The 15,696-nt window shown below is 42.6% G+C and overlaps 1 protein-coding gene across 1 annotated transcript in view; it reads left to right on the top strand.

Annotated features, from left to right (window-relative positions):
• The window catches only part of LOC137628838 (GDP-fucose protein O-fucosyltransferase 2-like), a 103,778-nt gene that overhangs the window by 76,003 nt on the left and 12,079 nt on the right, over nucleotides 1-15,696 (top strand). Inside the window, exons 7-8 of the mRNA XM_068360083.1 lie at nucleotides 2,956-3,136; nucleotides 13,273-13,402. Of these exons, the coding sequence (XP_068216184.1) occupies nucleotides 2,956-3,136; nucleotides 13,273-13,402 (311 nt within the window). The remainder of the gene's footprint in view (nucleotides 1-2,955; nucleotides 3,137-13,272; nucleotides 13,403-15,696) is intronic.

Raw genomic sequence — 15,696 nt, 5'->3', positions numbered from 1 at the left:
AAGCCCGGCGGCTATGAGGGGGGGTGGTTGTGTTTGGTAATAGATCCTTAACCCAATGAAGGGATACGTTAACTGGATGTAGTAATAAATCTTCATAGCACTCCGGGAGGACGCGCCGGAGAGTAAAAAAACCAAAAAGAAGACACATCAGATTCGTGTGAATGGAAGGCCGAAGCCGGAGTCAAGTTGCGGAAAGCCAACGAGGGGCGGATTCCCTGTCGAAGGGGCGCAAAAGGTAATAGGTAATAAGCGTTCCCAGATAGGTTGAAACTCACGGCGGAGTATGAATAATGTTCCGACCCAACTCCCATGCCGGAGCGAGGAGAGAGCGGAACTAAGGGGGGGGGGGAACATAAGGCCGCGCAAGGCAGGCCGATACTTAAAGCGACTCTTAACACGAAACGGATCGAACACCGACAATAAGCCAAGAAAGATCGTCGTAACCGTAAAATAAACACGTGTATAACATAGTCATCCCTAAGTGAGACAGAGAACGGGCTCCCGAGTCTATAAGAAAGAAAATGGGAATCCCATTCTCTCGGACTCGTCGGATGCGACGGTCAATCTAACAAGCACGAACCTCAATACATAAAGCACATCTGTCCGAAAATAACAATACTGTAAAAACTAACAAAGAATAGCGACAGGGGAATACAGTTCTAAATATAATATAAATCGAATGATAATAATAAAAGACCTACCGAATTGGCGGTACTAAACTGTAATGATTTCCTTGAACGCTATTTTTCGGTAACAGAAACGGACTTGTAAATGACTAATAAGTACCACACAAAAGGTTCAAACAGAGGCATGGAGCCTACCATCTTAAAATAAGATTAAAATAAAATTACTTAAGATTAATGAACCTAACAGATAACAGTACCAAAAGGACAACGAAAAGTAAATAGAAAACGCACTGAGTGAACACAATAAAAATGGCCGCGTGGACCACGGAAGGCACAAGGCCGAACGTATTAAAAAACACTTCCTATTACTTAACACTACTTGCCCGGTACTAGAGAAAACTGTCAAAACAATCTGTGGTACTTAACATTGGTGCAGGAGTAAGGAGAGCTTCAGCCATGATGAAGAAATCCACAAAAACAGCTAAAAAGCGAGACACAAAACAAAGCAATCGTCGTTAGCATAAGTCCAACAGAAGGATGTGTAGATGGCGCTCGAGGCAGGCGTCGCTGAGTGGATCAGGTGGGTTCGGTTGGTGCCGTTAGGGCGGCTCCCCCTTTTGATGAAGGATTGATCTAAATGGAAGATGACCTGTGAATAGTGGTTTTCACACGCCCTTTCTTTATACACGATGCCCTTAGGGTGCTCGCACGAGGGTAGTAACCTCTGCATTCCATGCTTTAACTTTCTCTGGTATATTCGGAAGTATTTATATCAGAAAAGAGATAAGAAGGACCCTTTTCACCGGGCGTCACAGGTCGACCCAGAAATATAGAATAAGTACCTTAAAATGCATTTTAAACAAATAGCAGCTTCCAGCCTAACTAATTACAAAGTTGAAAACTCATAAAAGACCACTATCCAAGATAATTCACAAGGAACAATACTGTAACTCACTCTACGTCCCTTTTCAATGCAACTACCAGGTCACTCATGACTGTTTTTGCATATTGGAGTCCAAAGGTAGACAGGAAGGAACTGAACCTTCTGACTTTTACCTTATAGTGTAACAAGGGTTTTTCTCTAAATGCATTGGGGCACTGAATGAACCCACAGGCCCCAGTGCCAGGCTCTATAGTCCAATGCAGATTCAATCCATTACTGTATCCTTCAAGTATTTGCCTCAATGCTGAATGAAAAGCCATCAATTTGGATGTGGCAAGAGCGAGTTCCATTCTGCTTATCATTTATTTGTCAGCCTGGTGGGGACTGGTTTCCATTGATACTGATGTAAGGTGGTGAGGTTGAATATAAATTAAGTTTCATTTCTTCTTGACTACTTCTGGTTTTGCTGAATTAGATTGTCACACGAAGTATAATGACTGGATGTCATGGGGCATTGCCATGATGGCCAGGTATGTTTTTGTATGTGGCCTTCCTACCATTGATAAGAATGTGTATTTTTGTTTACTCACGTCCATTGTTAATTGGGTGTAACACTCCTAATGATTACGGAGTGTTTAGGGCCATGAAGTTGGGCCTCTTTTGCTTTGCTCCCAAAGGTTCAGACAAGCAAATCTCTCGGACATACCATCCTTTGTAGTACCAATATAGGGTTCAATTTAGTTTGTTGCCTAAGGAAGAGCAGACAAAATTGGACAAACTAACTGACAGCCAAACTATTTTTTTATGAGTAAGCAAATCAGAGCTGTAAATAGGAAAGATTCCAACATTAAAGAATCTGGGCAGTCCTCAACAGGTGATTGGCACCTCTTAACTTTTACTTCATTGTACAACAGTGCAATTTTTCGCCCGTTGCACCCCAGCAGTGAGTGGCCTCCCCAGCACTGGGCCATATGGCCCTAAATCATAAATCCAACCCAGTTCTTGGCTAATCAATTAAGTTGTTGGGTCCCAAGCCAAATTTTGGTTGTTTATGGGTATACATTTATTTTAGGGTGAGGGTTAATTTTTGTAGTGAGGCCAGTCATCTAAGAGAGAAGTTCATATCTGTGTCCTTTGAGGTAGGAATAATAGTTTTGTGTTTTTTTATGTCTCTTTAGGATTAATATCCATTCTTTTTGCACATTACATGGTCCACCAGCAGAGGAAATGAATGCCTAAAATTTTATCCATGTTTGTATGATATTGTTAAATTTCTAATGAAGTCTTGAAGTAGATAAACAATAGATAGGATAATTGAGAATTACTCTAGTATGATTATGATTTATATAGTTTCAAGTTGCTGTTACATGTAAAGCTGAAAATTTCTGAAAAAAAATAATAATGTAAATATGAATGTTTACTGAGGAAAATATATTTGCTTTTCAGCCCAAACAGGATGCTGCGAGAGGAGGCCCCTATGTTTCCGTACATTTACGCAGGAGAGATTTTATATATGCGAAAGGGGATGAGGTTCCTTCTTTGTCAAAGGCTGCTAAACAGATAGAGAAGCTCTTGAAGTCTTATAGTCTCACCAAAGTATTTGTTGCTACTGATGCTTCTTTTGATGGTAGGACCTCAGAGTTTGCTAATCAAGTTACACTATATGGGTAGTGCTTCATAGCATTGTTTGAATAGTTGTAAATATAGTGTATTGTAATGATGAAGTTGAATTCATGTATCTTGCAAATTTTTAAGCTTAATTTTGAAATTTTTTATTTCTTAAACTTTTTATAAACTTTAATATTGTAGTTTGTAAAATTTAGAAATAGTATTTGCAGTAGGTAAACTCTTAATGCACTTATTGGTTCTACAACTTAACATTATTGTCTTACTATCTGTTGTCAGTGAAGAGGTGATTAAATTTTCATGCGACAGCAGCAAACAGAAACAAGTAGATTCTTATTATGAATAGAATGTATAGGAGACTGGCTGATCCTGGATGCTTGTTATGATCTGAGAATTGTTACAGGTTTTTTCAATCTCAAAATAAAAAGAATTCAACACAGTAATTGAAATACGGAAAATTAATATAAAAAGAAACTCCCAAAAAATACACATGTTTATTCACAAATTTATTTGCAAATACAATTAGTGTTGCTGCTCCTTTACTTTCAGTGACTGGTAGGAAAGTAGAGCAATAGAATACTTATATGGACAGTTAGCAAGTTATCTTCAGTTTTCTGGTACAGTGACTTTAGGCTGAGAATATTGCGGAAGGGCGAGCTGCTTCCATCCATTACTTATAGGACCTCTTTTCGTCTCGGACATGACAAAATTTTGGCGATAGGTATTTGTTGTCTGATTGAGAGAGACCTGTCTAAACCTAACTGTATCTTAACTATCTCTTTGGACCAGTTTCTTCTTGAAGCTTATACACCCATGTGTGGTCCAAGCTAATTACGATGGACAATCATTTACTGTACTTACTTTTAGATTGCTTTACCTTATGTAAAACATGGGCTCTTGTGTTGGCAGGCCGTAAGACGGACAATCGACATTGCCATATAGGGAGTTGTTTTTATTTTGTTCTTCCTGATTAGTCTCCTTTAGAACGCCCACTTCGGTCATGTTGTAGAAGCTTCTAGAGCAAGTTATTTGATGCAATCTGGACTCACTGTTGTGCCATATAATAAAAATATGGTAAGGAAAGCCAGGTGTTGGTATTTCCCAAAAGAAGAAATGATATTCACTGAAACTTGGTTTGTCCCCGAAGTGTTGCCCATAGTAATGAAGGTGATGCAATCTATGACGAATCACTTGGAACATATTCAGTACAGTTATCCTATTCATAGTGAGAGGTCAAGGATGGCTTCCAGTAACACTCCTACCCCTACCTTTGGTAAGCCAGCAGGAGTAGCCAGACTTGTCATCAAAGCAAGGAATGTTGTCCTTATTGTCTTGAAGCATTTCGATTTTAAAGACAAGAGGGACCTGATACTAAATAAAAGGGTTGAATAAGGAAAATTATGAAAAGTAAAAGAAAAAAGTTCTAAGTGCTAGTTTTCTATTTACATTAGATTCAAGATGAGTAAACTGTATTTTTGTCTTATCATCACACCACCATCAGCAGTACTAGGCAACACTACGCCAATTTTTGCCAGCAGTCAGTCTCCTGTTCTTTCCTGTTTCTGGATGGGTTGAGGGTGGTAGTGTTTTGCTGTCTGAGGTGGAAGGAGGTTGGGGTGTGCTTGGGCACAGTTTTCACTCTTGACCTATCTTTTGGTGAGTGGAGGGTTGGGTTGCTTCCTTCTGGGTTCTACTATTCTTCCTTGGGAAAAGTGATTTACAGAGGCCATTAATGCATGTACGCACACACACACACGTTTATAGATCTATTGTACCAAAATAAATTCCTATTAAAAGGTTCTAGAGTTTCATTTGGTTATTGATTAAACAAATTTTCGTTGTTGCCATTGCCATAGCCAAGCTGAAACTAGTATCAACTGAGAGTGCGGTACAATAATGTTCATGCATTATCTATGGAGCCAGGGAAAGGGGGCAGGGCCCAGTGATGCTCTTAAAATGCGCCAACTATAGTTGTAGAACCAATACCTTTTTAACAGGTTACCAGTACAATTGATATGACTACTTGTTTATCTAAAGATCCTCTGGTTTCCCAAATACTTCACTCCAGATATTTGTAGACTCCAAAGACTTGTTTAGTCTAAATTTTCTAGCGGGCAAGAATTATGTCCATCTATAGTAGATAGATATGAGGGTATTGTATTGGATTTTTGACAAAAAAGGTTTTTTTTCAATATTTAACTTAGCCGGTGATTATAATAGCTGCAACTCTGTTGCCCGTCAGACAACTCTAAGGTAAAAACTCGCCAGCGATCGCTACACAGGTTGCGGGTGTGCCCAACAGCGCCATCTGTCGTCCAGATACCCAGTACTCAATGTAAACAAAGACTCAATTTTCTCTCTGTCGTGCTATCGACAAGACGTACTTACTCGCTGTTGCTAAACTGGAGTTTTTTCACAACTAATTGGTGAAGTACTTTATTCTAGTTTTGAGCTTTCGCTGTGCAGGGTTTCTCTTCACACAAATCCTTGAACTCTTTTTGATAACGGATTCTTTGTTGATGACTTTTTGATAGTTTTTTGAATTTCCCTTTGACCAATTCAAAATGGCTGACCCTTCACAAGTCCCAAAATTTAGGAAGTGTAATGCTAGGGACTGTTCAAGGCGTCTTCCGAAGGCTTCTATCGACCCTCACACTGTTTGTTCCAATTGTCGGGATAAAACCTGTCAATTGGAAGATCGGTGTGAGGAGTGCGTTGGGCTTTCGGAATTCGATTTTATCGAATTCCAAAAGTATACACGTAGGCTGGAGAGAGATAGAGTTAGGAGAAGTTCTTCTCGTTCTGTTGATATATCCTCTCCTCATGCCCCACAACCTATTCCTTCCCATGTAGTGGTTGCTCCTAACCCCCCTCCTGGCACTCAGGAACCTTCGATGGCTGATATGATGCGTGCCATCCAGGCTCTGGGTGAGAGAGTTGAGTCCCTTGCTAGTGACCGTAATCAGCTCATGGCGGATGTGAAGGAGCTTAAGTGCAAAAGTGCAGTGGGAAGTGCTAAAGTGCCGAGTGATAGTGTTGTGGATAGTGTTGCGCTTGAGGGTTCGTCTGTTCGTGCCTGTCGTCCTCCTAGTCCGGGACCTCTTGCAAGCTCCCAAGTCCAGGGGAGAAGCAATGTCGTACGACAAATGGGTTCGAGAGGCTTTAATCAGCGAACAGACGTTCCCTCCGTGGTATCGGGCGTATCTACCCAAGATCGCCCCTGCCTAACTAAGACAAGAGAGCCCATTTATACCTCGTCTTCGGAAGGTGTTTCTCGCAAGAAACCCTGGACCAGGGTCTCACGACCGTTAAAGCGCAAGTCGGTCCCTTCCGCACAAGTCCAACGGCCCAGTTGTAGCCACTGGGTCAGTTCGGACTCGCTGCCGTCATCCGATGACTGCTCACCGCCTAAGAGAGGCAAAGCGGTACCGCTTCAGACAGTTACACCGTCTGTCGCCGCACCTGCTCCTGTAGACCCTAAGTGGTCTCTATTGCAAGACGTGCAGTCTAAACTAACGTCTCTTATGCAGGACTTTCGTGCGGAGAAGGTTGCTGCCGCACCAGCTAGTGCAGCTCCTTGCCTACAACCGCCCACACGATTGGTTGTGCGTCCTGTGGACGCTGAGGTAACCTTCTCACGCACACCAGTTGAGAGAGTTCCGCCACCCATGCGTTCCAGTGTGATCTGCCAGCCGCATGTTGACGTTCAGCGACGCACGGAGGTCTCCGTTGACGTTCGTGAGGTTCAACAACCGTCAGAGTTGTTTTGTTTTGACGCGGTGCGTCAACCTCCGCAACCCAGTGTGGTTGCCACTGCTCACCCACATCAGTCCAGACAGTCTGGAGTAGACGCTGTGCGTCCCCGCGCTGCTATGGTTGTTGCCAGCTCACAGACTGGGCAACAGTTCCATGACGTTGCGTCCGGCTCAGTCACGCATGCACCCGTGCGACCGGACTCAGCTAACCAGCCGTTACCCACTCCGTTGCCGTTCCCTCATCAGTTATCGGATGAGGGACTTTCTGATGATGATGTTGCTGCACACGTAGATGAACCGCATTCAGAACTGGACGAGCCTAAGTCTACGCAACCCTCTTTGGACTTTAGGAAAGTTTTGGCCCTTTTCAAAGAGATGTTTCCGGACCAGTTTGTTTCTGTGGCTCCGCGTTCTCCTCCGTCAGAGTTTGTGTTAGGCATGCCGTCAACCACTCCTGCCTTTACTAGACTCGTCCTCGCACGCTCGTCCAAGAGAGCTTTGCGGGTGATAGGAGAATGGCTGCAGTCCAAGAAGAGTTTAGGGAAGACAGCTTTTACGTTTCCCCCTGCTAGACTCTCTTCTAGATCGAGCGTCTGGTATGCCACGGGAGAAGTTCTCGGCTTGGGAGTTCCTGCCTCTGCCCAGGGCGACTTCTCAAGTCTTGTAGACTCTCCCCGCCGCCTTGCCATGAGACGCTCAAAGATATGTTGGTCATCTTCGGACCTGGACCACCTTTTGAAAGGTATCTTTAGAGCCTTCGAAGTTTTTAACTTCTTAGACTGGTGTCTAGGAGCTCTAAGCAGAAAGATCTCTCCGACAGAGAAGGAGACTTCCTTGCTCATTATGTCCTGCATGGACAAGGCCGTACGTGATGGGTCTAATCATGAGCTTGCTGCATCATTTGTGTCCGGAGTCCTTAAGAAGCGTGAAAACCTATGCTCATTCCTTTCAGCTGGAGTTACACCATGCCAGAGATCCGAACTTCCGTTTGCTCCTCTTTCCAAGTGCCTTTTTCCAGAAGACCTGATTAAGGAAATTGCCGCTTCTTTGATACAGAAGGACACTCACGATCTTGTTGCGTCCTCCGCTCGCAAAGCCACCCCTTTGCCTACCTTGTCAGTTAGACCAAGGATGGACACTCCAGCGTCCCGTTTTATTCCGCCCTTTCGTGGCAGAGCCTCCAGCAGAGGAGGTGCACGTGCCGAAGGGAAACGAGGAAAGAAGAAAGGAACCAAGTCCTTTAAGGGCAGAGTCTGACTGCCAGCTTCTTCAGACAGCAGTGGGAGCCAGACTCAAGAACTTCTGGCAGACCTGGGAAAAGAGAGGCGCAGATGCACAATCTGTGAAGTTGCTCAGAGAGGGGTACAAGATCCCGTTTGTACGGAAACCCCCTCTAGCAACGTCTCCCATCGATCTCTCTCCCAGGTACAGAGAGGAAGACAAGAGACGAGCCTTGAAACAGGAAGTGTCTCTTTTACTAGAGAAGGGAGCGGTGGTCAAAGTCTCGGACCATCAAACCCCGGGATTCTACAACCGACTCTTCTTGGTGTCAAAGAAGACAGGAGGGTGGAGGCCGGTGCTAGACGTCAGTGCTCTGAATGTCTTTGTCACAAAGCAGACGTTCTCCATGGAGACCACAAAGTCGGTTCTAGCAGCGGTCAGAAGGGAAGACTGGATGGTCTCTTTAGACCTAAGGGACGCCTGCTTCCACGTCCCCATCCACCCGGTCTCCCAACCTTTTCTGAGATTCGTTTTCGAAAAGGTTGTCTACCAGTTTCAAGCCCTGTGCTTTGGCCTAAGCACAGCTCCTCTTGTGTTTACGAGGCTGATGAGGAATGTAGCCAAATTCCTTCATTTAGCGGACATCCGAGCCTCCCTCTATTTGGACGACTGGCTTCTCAGAGCTTCTTCCAGTCGTCGCTGTCTGAAGGATCTAAAGTGGACTCTAGATCTGACCAAGGAATTGGGTCTCCTTGTCAATATGGAAAAGTCACAAGTGGTCCCATCCCAAACTATTGTGTATTTAGGGATGGAGATTCACAGTCTAGCTTTTCGGGCTTTTCCGTCGGCCCCCAGAACAAGCCAAGCCCAGTTATGCATCCAGAACATGCTGAAGAAGGAACGATGTTCAGTCAGGAAGTGGATGAGTCTGATAGGGACGCTATCATCCCTGGAACAGTTTGTGTCATTAGGAAGACTACACCTCCGTCCTCTTCAATATCACCTAGCATTTCACTGGAAAAAGGACAAGACGCTAGAAGCGGTCTCGATCCCCATTTCCGAGAAGATGAAGTCTTGCCTGACTTGGTGGAAGGACAGTATCAGCCTCAGAGAGGGTCTGCCCCTGGCTGTTCAGACTCCCAACCACGTTCTCTTCTCGGACGCATCGGACGTAGGCTGGGGCGCGACATTAGACGGTCGGGAATGTTCGGGATTATGGAACTCGAGTCAAAGGATAATGCATATCAACTGCAAGGAGCTACTGGCAGTACATCTGGCCTTGAAAAGCTTCAGGTCTCTCCTTCAAGGCAAGGTGGTAGAAGTGAACTCGGACAACACCACTGCCTTGGCGTACATCTCCAAGCAAGGAGGGACCCACTCACTGACGTTGTACGAGATCGCAAGGGACCTGCTCATCTGGTCAAAAGGTCAAAACATATCACTAGTTACGAGGTTCATCCAAGGCAACTTGAATGTCATGGCAGATTGTCTCAGTCGGAAGGGACAAGTAATTCCAACAGAATGGACCCTCCACAAGGATGTATGCAAGAGACTTTGGGCCACTTGGGGCCAACCGACCATAGATCTCTTTGCAACCTCGATGACCAAGAGGCTCCAAATATATTGCTCACCAATCCCGGACCCAGCAGCAGTTCATATAGATGCCTTTCTCCTAGATTGGTCGCATCTAGATCTATACGCATTCCCACCGTTCAAGATTGTCAACAAGGTACTGCAGAAGTTCGCCTCTCACGAAGGGACAAGGTTGACGCTAGTTGCTCCCCTCTGGCCCGCGAGAGAATGGTTCACCGAGGTACTTCGATGGCTAGTAGACGTTCCCAGAAGTCTTCCTCTAAGGGTGGACCTTCTACGTCAGCCACACGTAAAGAAGGTACACCAAAGCCTCCACGCTCTTCGTCTGACTGCCTTCAGACTATCGAAAGACTCTCGAGAGCTAGAGGCTTTTTGAAGGAGGCAGCCAGTGCGATTGCTAGAGCAAGGAGAACATCCACCCTTAGAGTCTACCAATCGAAGTGGGAAATCTTCCGAAACTGGTGCAAGTCAGTATCCGTATCCTCGACCAGTACCTCTGTAGCTCAAATAGCTGACTTTCTCTTATACCTGAGAAAAGAACGATCTCTTTCAGCTCCCACTATCAAGGGCTACAGAAGCATGTTGGCATCGGTCTTCCGGCATAGAGGCTTGGATCTTTCCAACAATAAAGATCTACAGGACCTCCTTAAGTCTTTTGAGACCACGAAGGAGCGTCGTTTGGTTACACCTGGTTGGAATTTAGACGTGGTACTAAGATTCCTCATGTCAGACAGGTTTGAGCTGCTACAATCAGCCTCCCTGAAAGATCTCACCTTAAAGACACTTTTCCTGGTATGCTTAGCCACAGCTAAAAGAGTCAGTGAGATTCATGCCTTCAGCAAGAACATCGGATTTTCGTCAGAAAAAGCTACATGTTCACTACAACTTGGTTTTCTAGCCAAAAATGAGCTACCTTCTCGACCTTGGCCGAAATCGTTCGATATTCCCAGCTTATCGAATATGGTAGGCAATGAACTAGAAAGAGTCTTATGCCCTGTGAGAGCTCTTAGGTTCTATTTAAAACGAACTAAACCTTTACGAGGCCTATCTGAAGCTTTATGGTGTTCAGTTAAGAAACCATCTTTGCCTATGTCAAAGAATGCTTTATCCTATTTTATCAGACTGTTAATACGAGAAGCTCATTCCCATCTGAGTGAGGAAGACCAAGCATTGCTGAAGGTAAGGACACACGAAGTTAGAGCTGTCGCAACTTCCGTGGCCTTTAAGCAAAATAGATCTCTGCGAAGTATAATGGACGCAACCTATTGGAGAAGCAAGTCAGTGTTTGCGTCTTTTTATCTAAAGGATGTCCAGTCTCTTTACGAGAACTGCTACACACTGGGACCATTCGTAGCAGCGAGTGCAGTAGTGGGTGAGGGCTCAACCACTACAATTCCCTAATTCCATACCCTTTTAATCTTTCTCTTGAAATGTTTTTATTGTTGTTCTTTTGGGTTGTCCGGAAGGCTAAGAAGCCTTTCGCATCCTGGTTGATTTGGCGGGTGGTCAAAGTCATTTCTTGAGAGCGCCTAGATTAGGGGTTTTGATGAGGTCCTGTTGTATGGGTAGCAACCCTTGATACTTCAGATCCTAGGGGTCGCTCAGCATCCTAAGAGGATCGCGAGGCTCCGTAAGGAAGACGTACTTAAAAGGCAGAGTAATTGTTCAAGTCGACTTCCTTACCAGGTACCTATTTATTTTGTTTTTGTTATTTTGATAACTTCTAAAATGAAATAAAAACTCTTAGTTCATAATAATGTAAACATATATTGCTGGTCTCTACCCACCCCCCTGGGTGTGAATCAGCTATTATAATCACCGGCTAAATTAAATATTGAAAAATGTTATTTTGATAATAAAATAAATTTTTTAATATACTTACCCGGTGATTATAAATTAAAGGACCCTCCCTTCCTCCCCAATAGAGACGCAGTGGAACGAGGAGAAAATTGAGTCTTTGTTTACATTGAGTACTGGGTATCTGGACGACAGATGGCGCTGTTGGGCACACCCGCAACCTGTGTAGCGATCGCTGGCGAGTTTTTACCTTAGAGTTGTCTGTCGGGCAACAGAGTTGCAGCTATTATAATCACCGGGTAAGTATATTCAAAAATTTATTTTATTATCAAAATAACATTTTTTTCAACATTTCAATACAAACCCAAACAAACACCGAAGTTATTATTAATTACTTTTGGAGATGCTTTGGAACCTTGATATACTGCCAGACAGGTGGGAATTTTTCTTTTGCTACTGAGCTTGATGTACAAAATTAGGGTATTGGAAAATAATGAGTTTGTAAAACCCTTTTTTTCCACAATGTCCTCGACTGTTACTTAGCTTTTTATGTAAACATAAATACATACAGTAAGGGATCCGAGACACTACTGTCAAATAAAGTATTCACAGTAGACTGGAGTACTGTATGATTGGACTAGAAGATTTTTGTGATTCTAATCAATAACATAAATGGCCAAACCCCAGACATGACTAAGGACATGTCTGAGGCGTTTGTCTTGCAGTGAACTAGTGTATGGTGCAAATAGTGGGGCATGAAGCTGTATCCTAACAAAACTCAAAGTATGATTGTATGTAGGTCAAGGGCAGTGGCTCCTCAACATCCGGGTCTCAGCATTGATAATGTTTCTTTAATCTTTTTGACTAAGATTTTAGGTGTGATTCTCAACAGCAAATTTACTTTTGAGAAACACCTTAGGTCTGCGTCTTCTTCAATTGCACAAAAAATTGGCTTATTGAGAAAGTCTTTTAAGATTTTCGGTGATCAATCTATTCTGAAGAAGTGTTTTAATTCTTTCATTCTACCTTCTTTTAATATTGTTCTCCTGTCTGGTCTCCAGCTGCTGATTCTCATCTTTTGTTGGACAAGAACTTACAGTCTATTAAAAATCCTGTTTCTAATCTGAATATTAATCTCTGGCACTGTCATTCAATTAGTTTGTTATGCATGTTGGATAAGATTTTTCATAATTCTTATCATCCTTTACATTCAGATCTTCCTGGACAGTTCCATCCTGTGCGTAGTATTAGGTATGCAGTAAATTCTAATAGTCAGGCCTTCTCCATCATGAGGCTCAATGCTACACATTATTCTAGAAGGTTTATTCCAGCTGTGACCAAGTTGTGGAATGATCTTCCTAATCGGTTAGTTGAATCGGTGGAACTTCAAAAGTTTAAACTTGCAGCAAATGTTTTTATGTTGTGCAGGCTGACATAAGTCTTTGTATAGTTTATATATGAAATATCTGTTTTAATGTTGTTACTGTTTTTAAAATATTTTATTTTAATTGTTCATTATTTTTATATCATATATTTATTTCCTTATTTACTGTCCTCACTGTGCTATTTTTCTCTGTTGGAGTCCTTCGGCTTGTAGCATTTTGCTTTTCCAATTAGGGTTGTAGCTTGGCTAGTGATAATCATAATAATTTGTTGTTGTGGATGTGTATATGTATGTGTGTATGTATGTATTTAATGACAAAGTAATGAAAATTTAATAGAAATACAGCATTCTGAACTTTTGGGTAGTAAAGATGTATTCTTCCATCAGAAATTGAAGAACTCAAACTCAAGTTGAAGGAATACGAAGTTCACTACTATTCTCCAAGTCAAGAGTTCTTCAATCAGTGGGGAGATGGTGGAGTGGCAATTGTAGACCAGATCATCTGCTCCTATGCAAGGTAAGAATCTTTGATATTTGTATTTGTATTTTAGATATAAATTTTGAGTATCAGTGTGAGATGGTGGTTTATTAAATTTGTGCTGTACAGTATTTCCATTTTGATCACGTGATTGTAACTTATTTTTGAACCTTGACCTGTCAGGATAATCCATGTTATCTGTGTACATCTTACAAAGAGTATGAAAAAAATATTTTTCTTCGTATACATATACAAATATCTCACAAAATGTATGAAAAAGGGATTTTGACGAAGGAAAAATCTATTTCTGGGCGAGAGACCTGTGCCGCCCAGTGAAATGCTCCTTTAGCATCATTTCTAAGGTATATAACTGCTAAATATTACCAGAGAAAAAATTGCATAGGAATGCCAGGTATGAACCCAGCTCGCTCACCTAAAAGGTGTCGGTATATTATAACTGGGGCGTGAAAATCACTAGCAGAGGTCTCGAACCAATTAGATATCTCCTCATCAAATATCCCCGAAACCAAGAGTCCACTACTGACCGTCGCTACCAACACGTCCACCCACGCCATTGACGTCACTCCTCATAGCACCCAAGTTTGGGTCCATCAGGGAGGGAGAGCAGAGGGTGGGTTCACTGGGCGGCACAGGTCTCTCGTCCAGAAATAGATTTTTCCTTCGTCAAAATCCCTTTTCTGGGCTCGACCTGTGCCGCCCAGTGAAATAGTACCAGAGAAATGGTCCCAAACTTGGAACCAAAATTTAAGTAGGAAAGAAAAATTAAAGTCTAACATACCAAAAACATGATTTAATACAAGGTAAATGTAAATTACAAGGTATTCGAGATAAATTAAAATTCTCCTTACGTAACTATATTAAGGTAAGGTAAGTATAAAAACATAGAATGCAAAACTGAATGTAAAATCCTTGATTATAAAGGAGGAAAACACAAGTCACCAAAATGAGGTCCCAGCTAAGGGGACACCAGGACAAAGTTCAAAACAATGAGATTTCTGTAAGGATAAAGAATTATTAACAATCTCGAATAAATATAAAGCGAGGCATGGAAATTTTTTTTTTGAATATTAAGGACTGTACATAAGGATGCAACTGAAGGGTGCAATCCATAAAAATAAACCAAACTACTGTAGGGACAATAAGTGAGGCAGGTAGGGGGAGGAAAAAGGATAAAGCAAGACCCTGTGATTAAGACTCATGATGTTCAGAAGGAACCACATTCCTGCCACTGTTGCAAATTTTAGGGCTTCCAAAGGTTTTAAATAGTGGCGTTTGAAAACTGTTGGGGACTTCCAGCCTGTATATTTCGTGAGGTCATCAAATTTCATATGATGGAAATAATTAATAGAAGTAGCTACAGCTCGAATATCATGGACATGTGGGAATGATTCTGGGTTAGCCTGTTTAATGAAGTACAGAATCCGTTGTCTGATTCCTTTAAGGGTGATGGTTCCTCCGTTCTCTCTAATAAACAAGGGCCCAGAGGACTTAGTGGAAGTTCTATTTAAGTAGTCTTTCAAAGTCATAACTGGACATGAGGATGGATCCTGTGGAAGGGGAACAATCTTCCAGGGGGACCATCTATTCTGGGGGTCCTCATTCTTTGCTAAGAATGTTTTGTCAGGGGAGAGAAGAACCTCTCCTGACGAGAGAAATTCAATATGACCTGGATCTCTAGACATGGCTGAAAGTTCCGAAATTCTGGCGCCAGGGGCTAGGCTCATTAGGAATAGGGTTTCCCGTAATAATGGAATATAAGCACATGATTCATTAAGAGTGTCAGAAGCCAACCTAAGAACGTCATTTAGAAACCAGGAAACTGCGCTAGGACGAGTTGATGGTTTCAATCTGGCACAAGCTTTTGGGATGGAAGAGGGGTATGAATCCGTAAGGTCAATATTGAAACCAATTTGAAAAATCTTTTTCAAGGCCGATTTAATAGTAGTAATAGTGCTAGCTGCTAGGCCAGATTCAAATAGTTCTAAAAAAGGTTACTGTTAGGTTCATAGTCATCATCTCAACCTTTGAGTCCCTTTAAAACTTGGCGAGTTTCTTAACAGCCGAGTCATATTGTCGAAGGGTGGATTCTCTTTTATTCGATTCCAAAAACAAAGTATTTTGAGGATCAATATCTGCACCTCGTTGGGCTGCAAATTTCATAAAGTCCATAAACTTAGGGCACTCTGAGTGTTTGAGGAAGCGAACACAGTGCAAGTTTGTACTGTCTGTGTTAGTATTGGATTGGGGATTTGTCGAGGGTGGAGACCCAGTTCCACCAGAAGGGGGAACCAGTTGCTCTTTGGCCAGTTGGG

Source organism: Palaemon carinicauda, chromosome 2, assembly GCF_036898095.1.
Source record: "Palaemon carinicauda isolate YSFRI2023 chromosome 2, ASM3689809v2, whole genome shotgun sequence".
Taxonomy (NCBI): Eukaryota; Metazoa; Arthropoda; class Malacostraca; order Decapoda; family Palaemonidae; genus Palaemon; species Palaemon carinicauda.
This window is presented reverse-complemented; position numbering and strand designations above follow the sequence as displayed.